This window comes from Hyperolius riggenbachi, chromosome 12 (genome assembly GCF_040937935.1).
Source record: "Hyperolius riggenbachi isolate aHypRig1 chromosome 12, aHypRig1.pri, whole genome shotgun sequence".
Lineage (NCBI taxonomy): Eukaryota > Metazoa > Chordata > Amphibia > Anura > Hyperoliidae > Hyperolius > Hyperolius riggenbachi.
Window position 1 is genome coordinate 48,607,908 of NC_090657.1, and position 23,462 is coordinate 48,631,369.

A 23,462-nucleotide genomic window follows, 5' to 3' on the forward strand; every position below is an offset into this window, starting at 1 on the left:
AGTAAGTGGGAGGGGGGGGGGGAGATATAATTCCTCCCTCCACATGGGCCTCCTTTGCCTCCTTTAAGAGCTAGTGCAGCAGTTGGTGTGTAATTATTCACCCGATCGCTTGCTCCATGCAGTGTCCCCACCGGCAGCCGTCTCCTCTTTACTTCCTGTATGATGCGTGATTACTACGCGTCATACAGAGATCGGGAGAGCAGAGAGGAGAGAGGAGCCTGCTGCCAAAGAGATACTGCATGGAGCCTGTGATCGAATGAGTAATTACACACTGCACCACTGCGCTCCAGCTCTGCAGGGGGCCACAGGAGATGGCTCATGTGGAAGGAGGGAGATGATGTCAGCCCGCCTCCCTGCAGTGGCATCTATACTTACTACCTATACTGGGGCAACTATACCTGCTACCTATACTGTGGACACCTATACCTACTTCCTATATATGAGCACTAATACCTGCTCCCTATTTTGGGGGCACCGATTCCTGGCTACCTATACTGAGGGCACCTTTATCTGGCTACCAGTACTTTTGGCACCTAATCCAGGCTTCCTATACAGGCTGCACCTATATCTGGCTACCTATACTGGCGAACCTATTCCATGACAGGAAAAGTGGGATACCAATACATATATGGTATCATCGGATTCAGCAGAATCAGGGCTTTAACAAACAGTAATATTTTTGTCAGTAAATGTAATTTTTCTTTGCAAAAATACAACTGAGAAATGTTTTATTTTTCACTATGTTTTAACATATTTCACTCAAAAATGTTGTTAATTATCTCCAAGAAAAGTACAACATTTTGTTTCAGTGCACAAGCCCAATTCAAACAATATATAATCTTTCCTATTTCATGTAGGTTTTCTTGTCAAAATGTAAACCTAATAGGTGTAAAATGTCTAAAAACTGCTTGGCAGTAGATGTTCGCGGTCAGGACAAATCAGCTGGCAGGAAAGGGGTTAAGCAACATGTCCATAAAATAGTGATTGAAAAATAAATGAGGTGACTATTTTGTTTTTCCTCTAACTTTCTTTATTTCCCCAGGAGTTTCTCTGCCAAACCTCTGTCCCCTGTTACCCGGACTCTGGCCCTTGGCACCCTAAAATCTATTGCTCAATGTTATATGCCCGTGTGCTGGATCTTGCTTTTGAGCTATCTTGGCTTAGTTCCCAGTGGACATTATATTACTGCACTAGCTCTGATGGAGCTCTTTGGAACACACGGCCCCTGGCTGTAGGACATGCTTAGAGAATAACCAGAAGCTATTACTTCCAGTTAAAGGTTTCTCTTCAGAGGTTCGAGTAGTTGAAATACATGCCCGTGTCAGTTATGTGCGGGCTTTAATAAGTAGACTGTTCTTGATTGTTTGCTTAGTTTTTTATGAGGGTTTGATTAGCTGTATTATGGGGGTGGGTACAAGTGTTTTTGGGGTGATTTTCTGTTATGCATTTTTTCTTAGTAGATAGTTCTGGTAATCTGAAATTGCCCTTTAGTTATTGTAATCATTGTGCAGTAGGAGGTGGCCGCCTCCCCCTTGAAATCCGTACTGGTGGTTCAGATTCTGTCCCACGCAGACGTGAGTCTTGCCCCTTCTGTGCTCTCCGAGCACAGAACAGGCATGAAGTGTGTTTTACACGGCATCCCTCTGTTTGGCCTCCTTCTGGAGGGATGTGCCTTAGTTCTTCTTCTTTATCTCATTTCTTTTTCCTATTTTCCTTTTCCTGCCCTCCTTGTTCTTTCCCTTTGGTGTTGGGGCCATCAGTCTCCCCGTAACTCGGGAAAATCCCTTGTAACTAGGCTCGGTAAGTTCAGCCTTTTTGACTTCTCAAGATGGCTGAAAATATAGAAGCTGGCTCTCTTACAATTATTTCACATAATGTTCAGGGTTTTAATTCTCCCCAGAAGCGCTCGAAAGCATTTAAATATTATAAATCATGTAAAGCGGACATAATTTGTTTGCAGGAAACCAGGTTTTCGGGCTCCTCCTGCCCATGCTATTTAAGTTATTACTACCCTATGGTCTTCCATTCAAAAGCACGCGAGAAAGTGAGGGGGGTTACCATAGCCTTCAGGCGTGGCCTTCCCTTTAAATGCACTAAGCAGTTGGCGGATCCCACAGGGAGATATCTTTTGCTAACCGGGACGTTGTATGACACCGCCCTTACTGTGGTGTCCTACTACGCCTATGATAGATTTCAGGATAGGTTCTTATCACACTTGATCCAGGTTGTTAATGATCACAGTGCGGGCGTCCTGATTCTGTGTGGGGACACTAACGCGGTCTTGAGTGACACCCTAGACAGATCCCGTCCCACGAGCACTCCTTCCCCTTCTCAAAGCCCTGGATCCCCCCGCCCCACAGTAATAGCCACTTTGTTTAAATCCCAGGGTCTAATCGACACATGGAGAGAATTACACCCAACCACAAATGACTTTACGTTTTATTCACACCCGCATGATAGTTTTTGCAGAATTGATCATTTCTTCTTGAAGCAACATTTCCTTCCAAATGTCTGCTCTGCGGAGATTCTTACTGTAACTTGGTCCGATCACAGCCCTTTAAAAGTCAGTCTTTCTTCATTAAATCCTAAAAAGACATCCTTCAACTGGAGAATAAATGATTCCCTTCTGTCTGATCCTGAGACTCTGGGAAAACTTCGTTCCTACCTTGAAGAATATGTTGATGAAAATGCTGGCTCGGTCCAATCCTCTATAACCTTTTGGGAAGCTCTTAAAGTATCACTGTGTGGTCACATTATAAGTTTAGCATCGTTCAAGAAGAATCAATGTGCTAGCCTAATTACTGATCTCACCAATGATCTAGAGCAAGCTGAAATGAACTGGAAAAACACACCTTGTGTTGCGTCCAAAAAAGCCTGTGATACTCTCCGTGTCAAATTAGACTCTCTCCTGACAGAGGTGGCTGAAAAGTCCCTAACCTGGCAAAAGAATAAATACTACAGGTGGGCAAATAAGTCGCATACTCTTCTAGCAAACAGTCTTAAGAATAGATCTTACAAACCACCCACATTGTCTGTTCGTTTGTCTAATGGGCAAGTATCCTGTAATCGCCATAAAGTGGTAAATACCTTCAAGGAATTTTTAAGCACTCTTTATAGTCGTCCTGAATCCCAAACAAGTCAATCTATAGAGTCCTTTTTGGAGGCAATTAACTTACCTCCTATTTCAGCAGAACTAGTAGAACATCTTAATAAGGATATTTCAGGGGAAGAGGTCCTATTGGCAATTAAGTTTCTAAAAAGTTCCAAAACCCCCGGTCCAGATGGGTACTCAAACCTTTTCTACAAAAAGTTCCAAACAGAGCTGTCCCCCTTTCTGGCGTCTGCGTTTAACGAGATGAGAAGGGGGGTTTATCCTCATGTAGACTCCTTACATGCAAGTATTGCCATGATTCCTAAAATAGAGAAAGAGCCCCTAGATTCTCATCAATTTAGGCCTATTTCTTTAACCCTCTGGGGGATAATCCCGAGCTGAGCTCGGGGTAAGCCGCCACAGAGGTTTTCTCAGGCCCTGGTGGGCCGATTTGCATATTTTTTTTTTGTTGCACGCAGCTAGCACTTTGCTAGCTGCGTGTATATACCGATCGCCGCCGCTCCGCGCTGATTCGCCGCTACTCGCCGTGCCATGCCGCTCCCCCCCACCAAGACCCCCTGCGCAGCCTGGCCAATCAGTGCCAGGCAGCGCTGAGGGGTGGATCGAGACTCCCTCTGACGTCACGACGTCGTTGACGTCGATGACGTCATCCCGATCGTCGCCATGGCGACGGGGGAAGCCAAACAGGAAATCCCGTTCTGAACGGGATTTCCTGTTTGCTTTGTATGCCGGAGGCGATCGGAGGGGGTGGGGGGATGCCGCTGCACAGCGGCTATCATGTAGCGAGCCCTGGGCTCGCTACATGATTTAAAAAATAAAATTTTTTTAAAAATAGTGCTGCGCCACCTCCTGGGCGATATAATTGTATCCCCCAGGAGGTTAATAAATGTAAACTTTAAACTGTTAGGAAAGATCCTGGCCGCCCGGATCAACCTATTCCTGGCCTCAATAATACACAAGGACCAGGTTGGTTTTGTTCCGGGCCGCCAGGCTTCACATGCCACGCTGCGGGCAATGCAAGTCATCGAATTGATGCGCTCCAGAAGGATTCCTGGGTTGTGTCTGGCCCTGGATATCTACAAGGCCTTTGATACAGTCTCTTGGGCCTACCTGTTTAAGGTTTTGGAAAGGTGGGGATTTGGAGAATCTTTTTCAACCTGGATCAGAGTGTTATACTCTAGGCTTTCAGCAAAAGTACAATACGCAGGATATACTTCTGACTTACTTTATATTAACAGAGGGACGCGGCAAGGGTGTCCTCTTTCACCACTTCTTTTCATTATAGCTATGGGACCTTTAGTGATCGCGATCAGGCAAAATGAAGCAATTTCTGGAGTGGAACTAGCAGGAGTACAACATAAGACGGATATATTTGCTGATGATTTACTTCTATTCATCTCAGAGCCTGCTTCCTCCATCCCTGATCTGCTGTCACTGCTTTCTAGATTTTCCCAGGCCTCTGGTTTAACAATTAACCCTGCCAAGTCTAAAGCCCTAAGTATAACTTTGCCGACAGACACCCTAGCCTTCTTGAAGTCGCAGTACTCCTTTCAGTGGTGCTCACACTACATAGATTACCTAGGAATCAATTTAACCAACTCTTATGAGTCCTTATTTGCTCAAAATTACTATCCGCTAGCAAAAATGGTCTCTCAACAATTGACACAATGGTCTGCTTATAATCTCTCCTGGCTAGGGAGGATTAACGCTATAAAAATGACCCTGCTGCCAAAGATTTTATACTATTTTAGACTACTCCCAATCAAGGTCGTCCCTCACTTTCTCAGAATGCTGCAGAACAAATTGCTCAAATTCATATGGGGTAACACACGATCTAGAGTTCCCAAGTCCACCCTTTGCACTAGTAAAGATAAAGGTGGCCTGAGCGTTCCCAATCTATCACGATATTACCAAGCTGCACAATTAGTACACCTGGTGGACCTCTACAAGGGTGACAGGATGCCCCTTTGGACCTATTTTGACATTTCATACTCTGCACCTTAGTCGGTTCAGACTCCCATCTGGACCTCAAGGCCTTACCGTCCTCAGTACATGAGTAAGGTCCTCAATCATTGCTTAAGGACATGGGACGACATCAGGTACTCTAAAGGCCTGATGTCTCCCACACTACCCCTGATGTCCTTTATTAATAACCCTATGTTTGTTCCTGGAAGGGACAATCCTTTAAGTTTCAAGTGGTGGAGAGACTATGGCCTGGAATGCATATACAACCTAATTGATGTTTCCGGTATCCTTACCTGGGAAAAATTGCTTGATAAATATCAAATCCCTCCTTCTGAGCGTTTGCGTTATATGCAAATAAGACATTGGCTCCAGAGTCTCATTCCACCACAAACAAACTTTCCAATTGTCCTCTCTGGCTTCGAACATCTTTGTATAAAAGACCCTTTCGGGAAAGGGGCCATCTCCACTCTCTATAATATCCTCAACGAACCTCATGCATCTTTTTCACATCCGTTTGTGTCCAGATGGGAATCTGACCTGGGGAAAACTAAAACTATAGACGATTGGAAGGAGGCCTGGAAGACCTACTCGAGACTGTCTATAAATCTGGCAATAGTAGAGTCTGGATACAAGGTAGCCCTCAGATGGTACTGGGTTCCCGCCAGGTTGAGGCACGTGGCGGGTAACGCTTCCGGTCTCTGCTTCCGTGGCTGTGGCGCTTCTGGGGACATGCTACATACCTTCTGGTCCTGTCCTATGTTAGGGAGATTCTGGACCAAAGTTTTTAGGTTGCTGAGCCAGCTTTTCAAGGTCTCAATTTTTAGGGACCCCTGGATAGCCCTGTTACATTTTGAGATTGCCTCCCTGAATAGATCCCAGCAAGTGCTGGCCCACTTTGTTATAGTCGCAGCTAAACAAAGTATAGCCAGGGCCTGGAGAACTCAATTCGCCTCATTTGAGGAAGTCAAGAGCAGGGTGACGTCTTTTATGACTCAGGAAAGGATGGCTGCGATCCTTGAGGACAAGGTAGATAAATTCAACAAAATCTGGGAACCATGGCATGCGCTCTTTCTCACCTCCTGAGCTATAAGCTAATGTTAGTCTCCAGGATGGAGTCTGTAGGCCCCCAACATCATTCCCCTTTCCCCCCCTTCCCCTCTCCCCCAGCTTTTCTACCTCCATTTCTTCTTTCCTCACTTCTATTTTCACTCTTTTCTTCTATTTTCTACCTCTATCTTAATTTTTAGGGCATCTGCCCTCCAAACAGTGTAAGAAGACAGAACAAGTTGGTTAAGCTGTGCCTTGCTGTAACATATTACGTTATTGTTGGATGAGTTGCCTAGGGCTAACCTAACGAGGCTTTTATTTTTAATTGAAAGACTACTATACTTGAGCAATGTCTTCTTACTATATTGGTCCATGACCATTGTTGTATATATCTATTTTTGAAAACTCAATAAAAATATTGAAACAGAAAAATAAATGAGGGTGCACAGATAGCAGACGAGTCACTGAATTCATATGGTGGCAGAGAAGAGTGTACAAGGAGGAGGGCCCTGCCAATTACACTTACAATCTGAGGGGTGCAGGAGTGGAACACATACATTGGTGGGGTGGATGTCCAAGGGTTGGTGTTGGAGGTATGAAGATGTCGGGTAAGAATAGTGAACAGATAGGTCTTCAAGACCTTTAAGATATATATTTAAATAGGACATTATTTAATAGCAGGAACTCTATTATGTTGAAGTGGATGAGACCTAAGACCCCCACTTTATTTCTATATAAGCAACTAGCTGATCAGGTTGTCTCCTATGAACACTTACATTTTGAGAATTGAAAGGTTCCTTTAAAGCGGAACTGTAAATAGTTTTTAAACACATTGTTCCACTTACCTGGGGCTTCTGCAAGCCCCCAGCAGCCGTCCTGTCCTGCGCCGGTCCAGCCTGAGCCTCAGTTCTCCTGCCGCTAGCTGCTTTTGGTTTCGCCGCCGGGCCACTGCGCCTGCGCGGCTCTGTCCACGCGTATCCTTTCTTCATGTCTCCTGGTATTGCAGAGGGGAACGCAATAAAAAGATACACTTGGCCAGAGCCGCGCTGGCATCGACTTAGAAGTCTAGGAACAGAATGGAACGGCGGCAGGAGAACAGAGGCTCGGGCAGGACTGGCGCGGGACAGGGCAGCTGCTGGGGGCTTGCAGAAGCCCCAGGTAAGTGAACACTGTGTTTAAAAACTATTAACAGTTCCACTTTAAATTTAAAAAAAATCTGGGATATATGGATATTAGCCATGCAAACTCCATCATTTTGCCTAGGCCTTATTACACTTGCTGAGGATGTCAGTATACATATTTTGATTATTGCATCGGTTATCACAGCTGTAAATATGTATACCAATTATCACACTTGTATGATACTGCAGAAGCAAGTGTTATGCTTCATTATGTGCTACAGGTGTGTAAAAATTTTTTAGTTTACATATTGGTGTATTGAGTTATAAATTGAGTTACAAATATATAAAATAGATTTCTATTCTATTCTACTTTTCAGAAAACTTGTTGGAAACCATAGAACAGTATACACCACAAGTAGGAAGACAAAAACGTTATTGCAGTCCTTTACAACCCAACAGTTTTCATGGCTATACTGCAATAACACTTCCATTCTATGGGCAGAAGAGATCCTACATCTCCATAAGCATGCTGACTCTATGCATTCAGTACATGGGCTGAAGTATTCACTCCCGTCTCACTAACAGCTGAGAGCAAAGTAAAGACACTTTCACAACACAAGCATAGTTACTAAGCCTGACTTCTTTTTTTTTATAAATATAGCAGATGTATTTCTTCTTTTTTCTTTGGAAAAGTGGAGATACACTTTAATTACCAGGTAATCCATTACTATTGTAACTGATTAACTGGGAAAATATAATCTATAACTATCAGTAAGTCCAGTTGCTTAAAGCTATTACCATGGCCGGATTTGTACTCTTTACTGCCCAAGGCCACTATCACCAGCTCCCCCCCCCCCCCCCTTCAGTATAGGTAGCGAGAGAACCCCTCCATTCCTCCCTCCAGTATAGATTGCCAGATGAACCCTCCCCCCCCCCCTCTAGTATAGGTAGCCTGATTGCGGCTAGCAGCAGTGTGCCGCAGTCAGGCGCTCGCCTGATCTTCCTGCATTGCAGCATTTTCAAGCTTGCAAATGCTGCACCAGTTTAGCCTGCTGCTTTGGTGCCCTTCCCCCTGTGGTGCCCTAGGCCATGGCCTAGGTGGCCTTGGCCTAAATCCGGCCCTGGCTATTACTTAAGTATACACTCTGGTGGAAAATCTCCATAAGTGGTACGGTAATTACTTACCACCAGCACAGGTGCTCACATCAATAGGCTCAAAGTTTTTTGAAATTTCAACAGCAATATTTTCTCTAAGAAAAATATGAACAATAAAGCTTATTAGAAATGGATCACAAATATTTCTCTGTTTTGTAATATACTCTGTAATTTGCACCCACATGCCAAAACATACGGTGCCATATGCAATTAACCTTTTCTCCTGAGTTTTCTCCTAGGAGATAATGTTTCATCTTTGATTTAGAATAAGTTTCAGCACTTTGCAATGGAAAAAGTAACAAAAAGTAGGAGAAAAAGTACTATCAAATTTATTTTGAGTATTTTTTTTTGCTTGCAGGTGGTTTTAAACAAGTTTGAAAACATCACCTGGGAGAAATCTCAGGAGGAAAAGGGAATTGTGGCTGGATGATGTAATGGTTAAGGGCTCTGACACAGGAGAACAGGGTTTGAATCTCGGCTCTGCCTGTTCAGTAAGCTGCACCTATTTAGTAGGAGACCTTAGGCAAGTCTCCCTAACACTACTACTGCCTATAGAGCCCGCCCCAGTGGCTGCAGCTCTGGCGCTTTGAGTCCGCCAGGAGAAAAGATATAAATGTTGTTTGTCTTGTCTAATTGCATATGGGCCACAGTATGTTAATGACCTTATCCCAATAATTATCCTAAAACTCTGATAGGGACATTAAATTGTGAGCACGTCTGAGAGATAAATACAGACAGGAATGTACACTGTAAAGCACATCACAAAATCCATCATGAGTAAATAATAATAATGTCATTTTGCCTTCTATCAATCAAGAGCCCTTTGCAACCAACATATATTTTTGAACCTAAGCTATAATTAACCCGCTTGGCGGTATGATTCTTTCAGGATTTTAGGGTCTAAAAGCGGTACAATTTTTTTGCACCATTTCAGACCCTAAAACCTAGAAAAAATCATGCTGCCCCAGCAATCACTCACCTCCATGGGCTCTAGCACTGCAGTTATGCCCCCATCCTCTGGGTGGCGCTGCAACTCTAAAGTGACGACAGCCGGTGATCTCACCAGGAGGAAGCAGTGCCCCGGAAGAGAGGAAGAAGAGTGGCGGCCGACGTCGGGATCCCCCGGGAGGTATGTAGGAACGCTCCCGCTGCGCGCATTGCTCTGCATACAGCCTCCGGCAGGTACCCCGAGCAAAGGTCGGGATTACTGCTCTGAACTGCGGTTTTCCGCCTCGACCCTAGCTCGGGGTTACCACCAAGGAGGTTAAAAGATTGAGGTGATCACTGCTACAAACTGAAGGTCTCCAAAAGTCTCACCATCCAGCTTTTTTATTAGCTGTGACCAAAATGTCAGTCTCCAAGATAACATCAGGGCCCATATGTAGTTCACTTTTTCTCTTGTGCTTTCTCCTAGCTGATATTTTTACGCCTTTGTCATAAAATGCCTTTTTTTCATTGTTTATGCTGACTTTTTCTCAATGAAAAAAGCTTTAACAGGACATCATACATTGAGATGCGTAACATAGTACAAAGAATAGCTGTAGTCAAATGCGTCATAAGTAGTGTTGGGCGAACAGTGTTCGCCACTGTTCGGGTTCTGCAGAACATCACCCTGTTCGGGTGATGTTCGAGTTCGGCCGAACACCTGACGGTGCTCGGCCAAACCGTTCGGCCATATGGCCGAACTAAGAGCGCATGGCCGAACGTTCCCCGAACGTTCGGCTAGCGCTGTGATTGGCCGAACGGGTCACGTGGTTCGGACCCGAACGCGCTCTGATTGGCCGAACTGTCACGTGGTTCGGGTAAATAAATACCCGAACCACGTCATATCTCCGCCATTTGTCTGTGGGTTTAGCTTTGGGTAGGCAGGCAGGGTAGTTCGCGCTCCAGCCACGCTAGCCAGGGTCCCCCCCAGTCATTGTGTGTCGCTGCTGGGAATAGTAGTACACCGCTCGCTCAGCATTCTGTTTACTGCCACTCTGTGTACCTCGCTCAGCCACACTATATAGCATTCTGTTTACTGCCACTCTGTGTCTGCTGGGAATAGTAGTACACCGCTTGCACAGCCACACTATATAGCATTCTGTTTACTGCCACTCTGTGTACCTCGCTCAGCCACACTATATAGCATTCTGTTTACTGCCACTCTGTGTCTGCTGGGAATAGTGGTACACCGCTCGCTCAGCCACACTATATAGCATTCTGTTCACTGTTCTGTGTCTGCTTGGAATAGTGGTACACCGCTCGTTCAGCCACACTATATAGCATTCTGTGTACTGTTCTGTGTCTGCTGGGAACAGTAGTACACCGCTCGTTCAGCCACACTATATAGCATTCTGTGTACTGTTCTGTGTCTGCTGGGAACAGTAGTACACCGCTCGCTCAGCCACACTATATAGCATTCTGTTCACTGTTCTGTGTCTGCTGGGAATAGTGGTACACCGCTCGCTCAGCCACACTATATAGCATTCTGTTCACTGTTCTGTGTCTGCTGGGAATAGTGGTACACCGCTCGCTCAGCCACACTATATAGCATTCTGTTTACTGTTCTGTGTCTGCTGGGAATAGTGGTACACCGCTCGCTCATCCACACTATATAGCATTCTGTTCACTGTTCTGTGTCTGCTGGGAATAGTGGTACACCGCTCGCTCAGCCACACTATATAGCATTCTGTTCACTGTTCTGTGTCTGCTGGGAATAGTGGTACACCGCTCGCTCAGCCACACTATATAGCATTCTGTTTACTGCCACTCTGTGTACCTCGCTCAGCCACACTATATAGCATTGCGTACTCTGCCAGTCAGTGTGTATATTGCTGGGATCAGTAATACTCCACTCACCGTCAACCACTATATGAGCTCAACATGAGTTCCCCAGAGACCTCCGCTGTGAGCAGCACTCCCAACAACAGCAACAGCCAACGCCCCACGCAAGCTATAACATCCACCCCAGCAGCCAGTGGTCAGCAGCAGCCCTCCCCGGAGGAGAACGTTGTGTCCATCAGTCCGTCGCCAGAGCGATTAATGAGGGCTGCCATTGAGGAGATGATGGGGCCTGATGTGGAGGAGGAGGTCTGGCTCAGGCCAGCATCCCAAGTTAATGTTGAGGACGATGAGGGGTCTGTGTCTGGGGATGTTGGGGTGGCAGAGGTGGTGGGTGGGTCAGACTCAGGAGAAGAGTTGTATGATGAGGATGATGATCGGGACCATCTGTATGTGCCTCAGAGTCCGACCCCGGAAAACATGTTGTATCGTGTGTTTAGGTACTAAAATCTGCGTTCCCTCCCAGTAGTGTTGGGCGAACAGTGTTTGCCACTGTTCGGGTTCTGCAGAACATCACCCTGTTCGGGGTGACTATATAGCAGACTATATAGCATTGTGTTTAATGCCACTCTGTGTACACGGCTCAGCCACACTATATAGCATTGTGTTTACTTCCACTCTGTGTCTGCTGGGAACAGTAGTACACCGCTCACCCGCCACTGTATAGCATTGTGCTCTGTGTCACTGCTGACAATAGTGGTACACCGCTCACCCACCACTGTATAGCATTTCTGTACTGCCACTGTACTGCTGCCAGTCAGCGTGTACTTTAAGGATAAGTGAAATGAGGAAGAAATCCGGTGAAAGAGGGAGGGGCAAGGGAAGAGGTGTTTCCCCTGACGGTTCACGTACAGGCCACAGGGGAGCACCCAAGAAAACCCACTCAATACTGCCCATGTTGTCCAGGACAACAACCCTCACAGATCCAAAAGAACAGGACCAGATAATTACTTGGATGACCTCTCAAGCGTCCAGCAGTGGGTTAAGCAGCACCAGCACATCACGCACGAGGTCCGAGTCCTCAGCCAGTTAAAGTCTGGGCTTTCTTTGAAGACTGCACTGAGGATGTTACCATGGCGATTTGCAAGGTGTGCAAGACCCGCCTGAGCAGGGGGAAAAGTATTAACAACCTCTCCACCACCAGCATGAGCCGCCACATTCTATCCAAACATCCCACTCTGTGGGCAAACGCGGCAGGACAGGGTACCACCAGCAACACTGCCTCCCTTGGGTTCACCAGACTCACCACCAGACCCGCCTCAGCAGCAGCAGTAGCCCAGCCATTGCGTGGTTCACAACATTCACAAACATCAGACGATGCTGACACTGTCACTTTCCGGACTAGTGCTCTTGAGGTCTCCCAGTGTTCATCAAACACAACAACCAACAGCCCTTCGGTGTGCAGCGCTACGGTTGAGTTGTCTGTTTCTGAGATGTTTGAGCACAAGAGGAAATTGCCAGCAAATGACCCCCGGGCCGTGGCAGTAACAGCCAGCCAGCATAGCCAAGCTTCTGGCCTGCGAAATGCTGCCATATCGAGTGGTGGAGACAAACAGCTTCAAGGGCATGATGTCAGTGGCCATCCCACGTTACGTGGTTCCCAGCCGCTACCACTTTGCGCGCTCTGCAGTGCCTGAGTTGCATGAGCACGTGGTCAGCTAAATAACCCGAAGCTTGAAGAATGCCGTTGCCTGCAAGGTTCACCTCACCACTGACACCTGGACGAGTGCGTTCGGCCAGGGTCGATACATCTCCCTTACCGCGCACTGGGTGAACCTTGTGGAGCCTGGCAGCGATTCCTCACCTGCTACGGCGCGGGTGTTGCCCACGCCGCAAACAGCTGGATAACAACAGCAGCACCTACCTCTCTGACTCCTTCTCCTCCAACGCATCTCAAAGCTGTACCTCATCCGGAAATGCTAACCCAGCACCAGCAGCAGTAGGATCGTGGAAGCAGTGCAGCACAGCTGTTGGCATGCGTCAGCAAGCGTTGCTGAAGCTGATCTGCCTTGGGGATAAGCAGCACACAGGGGAGGAAATTTGGAGGGGAATAAAGGAACAGACGGATTTGTGGCTGGCACCGCTGGACCTGAAACCGGGCATGAAGCTAGACACCTGGCACGAACTGGCAATGTACGCAATAGAGGTGCTGGCTTGCCCGGCAGCCAGCGTTATGTCGGAACGCTGTTTCAGTGCTGCCGGAGGCATCATCACAGATCGGCGTATCCGCCTCTCCACAGAAAATGCAGACCGTCTGACTCAAATTAAAATGAATCAATCCTGGATTGGAAACGACTACGCAACACTCCTGGACCCCAACCAAGTAACATGACCGATGAACATCTGGGATGGTTTAGCGTTTCCGGTCCCTGTTTATTGAACCTCTCATCTGTATTACATTTATGACTGCATGGCGGCAAAAAGCATTGCTGCTATATCCGCACGCTTTTTGTCCTCATGCAAGGCCTGGGTTGTTGTGTCTCACAAAGCGTGGCCTTCTCCTCCTGCGCCTCCTCCTGTTCCATCACGTGTGCTGCTGCTGCTGCTGCTGCTGGGTTAGCGTTGCCGCGTGGTCCCTGTTTATTGAACCTCTTATCTTTATTACATTTATGACTACATGGCGGTACAAAGCATGCTATCCGCACGCTTTTTGTCCTCATGCAAGGCCTGGGTTGTTGTGTCTCACAAAGCGTGGCCTTCTCCTCCTGCGCCTCCTCCTGTTCCATCACGTGTGCTGCTGCTGGGTTAGCGTTGCCGCGTGGTCCCTGTTTATTGAACCACTTATCTTTATTACATTTATGACTGCATGGTGGTACAAAGCATGCTATCCGCACGCTTCTTGTCCTCATGCAAGGCCTGGGTTGTTGTGTCTCAAAGCGTGGCCTTCTCCTCCTGCGCCACCCTCCTCCTGTTCCATCACGTGTGCTGCTGCTGGGTTAGCATTACCGGTCCCTTTTCCTGGAACCTCTTATATGTATTACATTTATGACTGCATGCCGACAAAAAGCATGTTACCTGTGCAAAGAAAACAGACATTTCCCGCATTTAAAAGACAGTTTTCCCTTTGAAACTTTAAAATCGATTTTCTCAAAAACTATAAGCTCTTTTTGCTAAATTTTTTTTTCCTCTTGTACCCACTCCCAAGGTGCACATACCCTGTAAATTTGGGGTATGTAGCATATAAGGAGGCTTTACAAAGCACAAAAGTTCGGGTCCCCATTGACTTCCATTATGTTCGGAGTTCGGGTCGAACACCCGAACATCGCGGCCATGTTCGGCCTGTTCGGCCCGAACCCGAACATCTAGATGTTCGCCCAACACTAGTCATAAGTACAAAAAAAATTAGCAAACTATAGGAATATAGCTTAGCTCTCTAACATTTACATGACCCCTAGGGTAGTCAGAGAGTGCTATTGATAATACACTGATCTGACGGCTGCAGCCGGCTAGAACGAACCCCCGTCAGTCATGGAGATAAATATACAACATAGGTAGGATGATAATTTAACCGTTGTATATGACATGACTAAGCAGACACTTAGCTATATGGTGTACTATAAAAGTAACAACACACAATGAGAATTAACTACATATGGAGGTGTATACAGGATTACTCCTAAAAAGAAAAACTAAAAGTAACAACAAAATAAAATGATAAAGCAACATAACAAAATATTCTCATGATAAGCATCATATTTCAAGGATCCTGTACCTTATAGTGAGAGAGAAATAATTAGACATGCAACCATGATTCTGGAAAGAAAAAGTCACACTGTGTTAGACCCATCCTAGCTCTAATTTTGTTTTCCATAAGGATGTTGTTGTGGGTGATCGAAATAGCTTGAGATATTGGAAAATTGTCCTGAGATTTCCAGTTGCAGAAAATTAGGTGATGAGCAGCGAAAATGATGTGACAGATATCGAGTTTGTATTTGGGGGGGGGGGGGGGTGAGAGTCTCGACACCAATAAGGAGTAGAGCGAGTTGAGGTGATAATTTACAATACAGTACAATAACATTTGTAAAGCGCTTTTCTCCCATAGGACTCAAAGCGCATCCATAGGACTCAAAGCGCATTTAAAGTTTAAAGTTGTTAATCATGGTCCTCCGTATTAAAGACTCAATGTTTGACCGAAGACATGAAATAATAGGACAACTCCATATCATATGTACATAAGTAGCAATTTCCTTTTGACACTTCCAACATAAAGGAGACGTCTCTAGAGAGAGGCAATGCGTCTAGGGGTTATATACCATCTATATAAGATTTTACGAGATGTTTCCCAGTGGGTATTACACTTTGAGGTTTTAGATAGTGTTTTATTTGCTAAGACAAGTTGTTTAGTATTGTTATCACAATGTAAGTCTTTAGCTCATATATTCGCGAAGGAGAGGAGAGCTAGTATGAGATTGGAGAGCCCTAAAATAACCCTTAAAGTTTATAAAATGCCTTTTAAAGCACCAGCAAAAAAGATAATACACAAAATAATTTCGGTAGTACCTTTTTCGTCAAGTTTGGGATAATTTTTCAATTGTAAAAGGTTTAAAAATAATTTTAAAAAGAATATGAAAATTATCACCTAGGAGATAACGCAGGATAAAAAATAACTGCCTATGGGCCTAGGAGTGGAAGACTGCTGCGTGACCAAACACGAATGGTCAATTTAAAAGGAACCTAAACTGAGAAGGAAATGGATTTTTCCTTTTAAAATAATACCAGTTGCCTGGCAGTCTTGCTGATCCTCTGCCTCTAATACTTTAGCCACAGCCCCTCAACAAGCATGCATAGCAGATGCTCTGACTGAAGTCAGACTGGATTAGCTCCATGCTGGTTTCAGGTGTGTGATTCAGCCACTACTGCAGCTAAAGCCATCAGCAGGACTGCCAGGCAACTGGTATTGTTCAAAAGAAAAAATCTATATTCCTCTCAGTTTAGGTTCTCTTTAATGCAAATAACTCTCAGCTGATGCAGAACTATGTAATTCGTTTTCTGCAAATTTCTGCAGCTTAAAAATGGTTCAGTCGAATCCTATCTCAACTGCATTCGGTTGGTCAAGCTGAATACATTTTCATTAACAAGTGTATATCTCTGAATCATCTTGGAATTATTTGCATCTCTTCCCCAACACTCTAACTTCTACTGCTTCTCCATGAATAACACCCCCACCCCTCAATCTCCCTCCTATCCCACCCCCTTGAAATCTGGCAAACCAGAGCTTGCTCTACGTCATTTTTTTCAGAACTTTTCTTTATTCCTACATTGGAAAATTAATTTTGTACCGATTGTTATAATACTTAATTTTGATTGTCCTCTTTTGTAGTATGCCAGTTGACAGCAGCATTTTGATTAGCCCAAATCCAACAGATCGGGACATCACTCCTTCATGTTCGTTTCAGGGACTGATAACCACTCTTCGAAATGATTGTGTAACGATCGGTGTAGCACAGAGAGGATCTGATTATCGGTGATCTGCAGTATCACTGAAAATACAGATATATACCAGATTATAGATGATCTGCAGTATCACCGATAATCCGATATACAAGCTAACCTCTGGACACCTAAGCAGAGTGTTTGGTGCAAACAGTAGTAATGAGAGGACTGTGCCTCAGAGCAGTAAGGAGTACTGCCCAATTCCTTCTGGACTCTCCCGGAAGGAGGAGTCAGGCTGAGAGAAGGAACGACGGAATGAGAGTGACACTCAAGAGGGAGTGTCACTATCAGGACTGGGAACCGCCTCTAACAGTAAGGTCGGTTCTCGAGGTCGGACAAGCCAGGTCGTAAACACACGGACAGATAAAGTACAGTTTCAGGAGGCAGAGGCGAAAGTCTGAAGTACAAGCAGGGTTCGGCAACAGGGTATCAGAAATATCGAGGTACAAAATCAGAAGGCAGAAGCAGAGTCTAAGGACGAGCCGGGGTTCGGCAACAGAGTATCAGAAAGACAAAGTACAGGATCAGAATTCAGGAGAATGGTCAGGCAGGCAGAAGGTCATAACAGATAATCACAATCAAACTAGTACTTTAAACTATCAACAAATCTAGCTAAGTGTAGGATTACAGCTCCAGCTGGTCCCGGCACACTTTCGGATCTGACTCAGGTCTGCGTGCTACCACGTAATGATCGCAACGCCAGACAACCAGCAACTGAACAGCCAGCAGTATATAAACACAGCCACTCTCCAGCCCCTCCCTAAGTGCTGGACCAATGAGAGGGCTCAGAATTGTCAGCTGACCAGCTTGGTCAGCTGACCTACTTCTGGCTGCTATATAAGCTTTGCCTCAGTGCGCGCGCGCGTATCAGTCTGAATCTTGGAGGACTATCAGTCCCAGCCACACCAGTACTGCCTTGCAATGTATGCAGTGAACCGAGCGTGGGAGCCGCCTCTAATGCGGATTCCGCCGCTTCCAATGCGGATTCCGCCGTTCCCAATGCGGATTCCCCCGCTCTGCCTATGCGGCATGCAGCGGTTTTTCCGCGTTGTGACGTCATGCTGGACGCGGAAACAGCCGCCTCACCCTGAGAGACGGCGGCTTTTCCGCGTTTCCTCACAGATTGCCACTAATTTTGCAATTTGGAAACCAGTAAATTAAGCAACATTTTTGTTCTTTTTATGGGATTTTTTATGACCCTAGGCTTTTTTTATTGACCATGTTCTGTAAAACGCTCCACTTGAGAGACCAGATGTGGATCATCATGGGAAAATACACAGAGACAACGGGAGCCCAGATGGTGTAGTACCGTTATTAGATAGTGGAGTGGATATATGAATGTAAATGAATAATAAAGCAAAGGAGGCTAATGCACATGGAAAGAGAGCCACTACAAAGTAGGCCTAGTAGTGGGAAAAGTACAAATCCAGCCTTGTATATGCAGAATCATTTTGTAACAAAAGTGGAATAACACTTTACAAAATAATTAAATATATTTTATTGACTTTGGGTATATTTTTGATTACAGAAATCAAATTTGTTTCTATTATATGTGTACTTACCTTCTAAAAAGGTTTTTCTCTTGTGTGCTGAGGAAGGAGAGTTGTTTATTAAAAGATTGGAGGTATATTAATGATTTACAATGGAAAGCTTCTGGTTTATAGCAGTAAAATGATTCATTATCACCATTTGTGTAATCGCATATCTCCTTGTGAGTATTCAGATGGAATCCACATTCAGACTTGACTTGATGGCTTCCATTGCCAAAGATTCCCATGAAGTAGATGAGTCCATAATCCTGGTTCCTCGCTCTCCACAGTGCTGATACAGCCTCACTTGGATGATGGAGCACCAAGGAAACATAGACCTTTCCTTCCCAAAATAAGGGGAAATAAACATGATAGGTTCCATTGTGCAGATCTTCAATCCTCCCAGAGGCCGCAGCTTTATGGTCTAAAGAGAATATTCTAGCCTTCATGAAGTCTCCTCCATAGGTTTTTCGATTGCCTACATAATCAAACATCTCCACTTGGACAGTTAATGTCTCTCCAACACAGTACTTTAGTCTTGGGTTTAAAATGGTGGCTCTGCTCCTCTTGGCACTGGTTGTGTTTTCCATGTCAGAGAATGGGATTAAAGGATACATAGAAGAATATTTTTGAAAAATTAAATCAGCTTGACTTTCATTCTGTGATAGATTCCTGGCAAATGCTGTCAACATTTCCTCACTGCTTAAAGTGGGTTTGCTGTAATGAATTGTAACCCTTGAAAACTGAAATGGATACAATTATAAATTTAAAAAAGTCATGCTTTTTCTTTCATTTTACTTAAAAAAAAATCTAAAACAGGTAGTCTGTAATTATATACACGTCTAAAGGCAATACATCTACCAATTTTGCGGCCTGAATGACTATCCGATTCAATAATTTAAATGAATCACATAAAAATTGGTGCCACATGTCCACCTGATCAATTATTTGATTAATTCTGTGCTCACATTGGTTAAAAGCATCAATCGGACAGTAAAATCTTAGTCGCATATGGTTAATTCGAGGCACGCTGGTAATGGCTTGTGATGCAATGACCGGCAATGGACCCCCAGCTGCTTTCTGCCTAAGTGTTAAATGTCCCATCTGATGCCACATACATGCGCCACTCATAGTAACCGTGGACATGGGGGTGATAGCGGAGGGGTGGCCAGGAGTTGCGCTGACTGACAGGTGAGAATTTTCAGAGCACGGGCACTGGGGGACAGGGGGAGGGGACATTTTACACTTAGTGGGCCGCCAGGTAGGTGGAGGAGGCGGTTTTGCTAGACTTGACAGATTCCATGCTGAAATCTATTGGGAATCGGTCTGTGGTCAATGGGCAGGAAATCAGAGAGAGATCTGTCTCATAGTCGATGTGCCCATGCATCGCTAGATGTATGGCCACTTTAAATGAATCACTATGTGCCAATACTATTATACATATTATGTCATAGTGTGCTTAATATGTAACTTATATTTAACTCAAAAAGTAAGATAAAAGCATAATTTATTACTAAGGTTGCTAGCCTGAAGGCTATTGGAGAAAATAAGTTACCCTGCAAACTTTTCTGCATTTATTTTAACATATGTTCCTAGCCTGGGTCATGTGGTCAATTATGGAGGAAGATGAACATTTAGTGAATTAAGCACTTAAGGGCCATGGGCTTAAACCCCCCTAAAGACCAGGCCATTTTTTGCTACTTAGGGCACTGCAGCTTTAAGGCCTTGCTGCAGGGCCGTACAACTCAGCACACAATTGATTCCCTCTCCCTTTTCTGCCCACCAACAAAGCTCTCTGTTGGTGGGCTCTCATCCAGGGGTCGAGTGGGGCGTGGACGGCGTCCACTTACTATTTCCCTAGGGTGGACGCCGTCCACGCTGGCTTGTGTGGAGGGAGCAGCGCAGTGGAAGGAGAGCTGTGAGCAGCGGTGGAGAAGGGGGCCATTTCCCCCCCTTCTCTCACCTCGGGGCTCTCCTTCCCTCGCTCTCCCCTCCACAAGTAATGTGCGCGGGCAGCCGGAGGGACTTACCTCTCCTTGTTCCGGCGCCGGATCTGCATGCCGCTGCTCTGGTCTGAACAAGACCAGACTTGCGGCATGCAGATCCGGTGTTCCGACGATGAGGAGAGGTAAGTCCCGCCCACTGCCGGCTGCCCGCGCACATTACTTGTGGAGGGGAGAGCGAGGGAAGGAGAGCCCCGAGTTGAGAGAAGGGGGGGAGATGGCCCCCTTCTCCACCGCTGCTCACAGCTCTCCGTCTTCTCTGCACTGCTCACCTCCTGCTGGGGAGACACCTGGCTACCTATTCTGGCACATATACCCCCTGACTACATTTACTGGGGACATATACCCCCTGACTACATATACTGGGCACATATACCCCATGGCTACATATACTGGGGACATATACCCCATGGCTACATATACTGGGGACATATACCCCCTGGCTACATATACTGGGGACATATACTCCCTGTCTACATATACTGGACACATATACCCCCTGACTACATATACTGGGGACATATACCCCCTGACTGCATATACTGGGCACATATACCCCCTGGCTACATATACTGGAGACATATACCCCACTGGCTACATATACTGGACACATATACCCCCTGACTACATATACTGGGGACACATACCCCCTGACTACATATACTGGGCACATATACCACCTGGCTACATATACTGGGGACATATACCCCCTGGCTACATATACTGGGGACATATACCCCCTGGCTACATATACTGGGCACATATACCCCCTGGCTACATATACTGGGGACATATACCCCCTGACTACATATACTGGGCACATATACCCCCTGGCTACATATACTGGGCACATATACCCCCTGACTACATATACTGGGCGCATATACCACCTGGCTACATATACTGGACACATATACCCCTGACTATATATACTGGGCACATATACCCCCTGGCTACATATACTGGGGACATATACCCCCTGACTACATATACTGGGGACATATACCCCCTGACTACATATACTGGGCACATATACCCCCTGGCTACATATACTGGGGACATATACCCCCTGGCTACATATACTGGGCACATATACCCCCTGGCTACATATACTGGGCACGTATACACCTGGCTACATATACTGGGCACGTATACCCCTGGCTACATATACTGGGGGCATATACCCCTGGCTACATATACTAGGCACATATACCTCTGGCTACATATACTGGGGACTACTATACTCATGGCTACTTATACTGGGGACACCTATAGACCTGGCTACCTATGCTGGGGGTACCTATTTTGGGGGAACTGCTGTCAGATTATCTGCATTTTTGTGGAACCGCTGTTATGTATTTTGGGGAACTGGCTGCCAGATTATGTGTATGTTAGGGGAACAGCTGCCAGATTATGTGTATGTTACGGGAACGGCTGCTGCCAGATTATGCGTATTTTGGGGAAATGCTGCCAGATTTTGTATGTTTGGGGGACCACTGCTGCCAGATTTTATGTATTTTGGGTGTTCCGCTGCCAGGTTTCGCATATTTTGCGGAACTGCTTCCAAATTGTGTATGTTGGGGGAACTGCTGCTGTCACATTATCTATTTTGGGGGAACCACTGCCATATTATCTGTATTTTGGAGGAACTTCTACCAGATTATGTGTCTTTTTGGTGAAATGCTGTCAGATTACATCTATTTTGGGGGGATACACTACGGCAGAGCTCAAACTTCCCCGGCAGACCTTTTCCTTTTACATCACTGCTAAGGTCATGTATATTTGGTCCCACCCATGACCACGCCCACAGTATGCTTGACCACGCCCATTTTTTGGCACGCCGCGGTTTTCTAGGTGAGTCCACTCACTTCTTTTCCCAGGACTAGACCCCTGCTCTCATCCCTGCTGGGATGTTTGTGTATTTATATATATATATATATATACAGGATCTTCTCAAAAAATTAGCATATTATGATAAAGTTCATTATTTTCTGTAGTGTACTGATAAACATTAGACTTTTATATATCTTAGATTCAAATACACACAACTGAAGTAGTTCAAGCCTTTTATTGTTTTAATATTGATGATTTTGGCATACAGCTCATGAAAACCCAAATTTTCTATCTCAAAAAATTAGCATATTTCATCCGACCAATAAAAGAAAAGTGTTTTTAAAACAAAAAAAGTCAACCTTCAAATAATTATGTTCAGTTATGCACTCAATACTTGGTCGGGAATCCTTTTGCAGAAATTACTGCTTCAATTCGGCGTGGCATGGAGGCAATCAGCCTGTGGCACTGCTCAGGTGTTATGGAGGCCCAGGATGCTTCGATAGCGGCCTTAAGTTCATCCAGAGTGTTGGGTCTTGCGTCTCTCAACTTTCTCTTCACAATATCCCACAGATTCTCTATGGGGTTCAGGTCAGGAGAGTTGGCAGGCCAATTGAGCACAGTAATACCATGGTCAGTAAACCATTTACCAGTGGTTTTGGCACTGTGAGCAGGTGCCAGGTCGGGCTGAACAATGAAATCTTCATCTCCATAAAGCTTTTCAGCAGATAGAAGCATGAAGTGCTCCAAAATCTCCTGATAGCTAGCTGCATTGACCCTGCCCTTGATAAAACACAGTGGACCAACACCAGCAGCTGACATGGCACCCCAGACCATCACTGACTGTGGGTACTTGACACTGGACTTCAGGCATTTTGGCATTTCCCTCTCCCCAGTCTTCCTCCAGACTCTGGCGCCTTGATTTCCGAATGACATGTAAAAGTTGCTTTCATCTGAAAAAAGTGCTTTGGACCACTGATCAACAGTCCAGTGCTGCTTCTCTGTAGCCCAGGTCAGGCGCTTCTGCCGCTGTTTCTGGTTCAAAAGTGGGTTCATGCTTCCATCTGCTGAAAAGCTTTATGGAGATGAAGATTTCATTTTTCAGCACAACCTGGCACCTGCTCACAGTGCCAAAACCACTGGTAAATGGTTTACTGACCATGGTATTACTGTGCTCAATTGGCCTGCCAACTCTCCTGACCTGAACCCCATAGAGAATCTGTGGGATATTGTGAAGAGAAAGTTGAGAGACGCAAGACCCAACACTCTGGATGAACTTAAGGCCGCTATCGAAGCATCCTGGGCCTCCATAACACCTGAGCAGTGCCAGAGGCTGATTGCCTGCATGCCATGCCGCATTGAAGCAGTCATTTTTGCAAAAGGATTCCCGACCAAGTATTGAGTGCATAACTGAACATATTTATTTGAAGGTTGACTTTTTTTG

At 45.5% G+C, this 23,462-nt stretch overlaps 1 protein-coding gene across 1 annotated transcript in view; it reads right to left on the reverse strand.

The window, feature by feature from the left end:
* LOC137540934 (NXPE family member 4-like) overlaps positions 1 to 18,855 on the reverse strand; it is a 42,762-nt gene extending 23,907 nt beyond the window's left edge. Inside the window, exons 1-2 of the mRNA XM_068262111.1 lie at positions 18,219 to 18,855; positions 8,434 to 8,495 (exon numbers count right to left, since the gene is read on the reverse strand). Coding sequence (XP_068118212.1) covers positions 8,434 to 8,495; positions 18,219 to 18,802 — 646 coding nt within the window. The 5' untranslated portion in view covers positions 18,803 to 18,855. The remainder of the gene's footprint in view (positions 1 to 8,433; positions 8,496 to 18,218) is intronic.
* Positions 18,856 to 23,462: the final 4,607 nt, after the last annotated feature.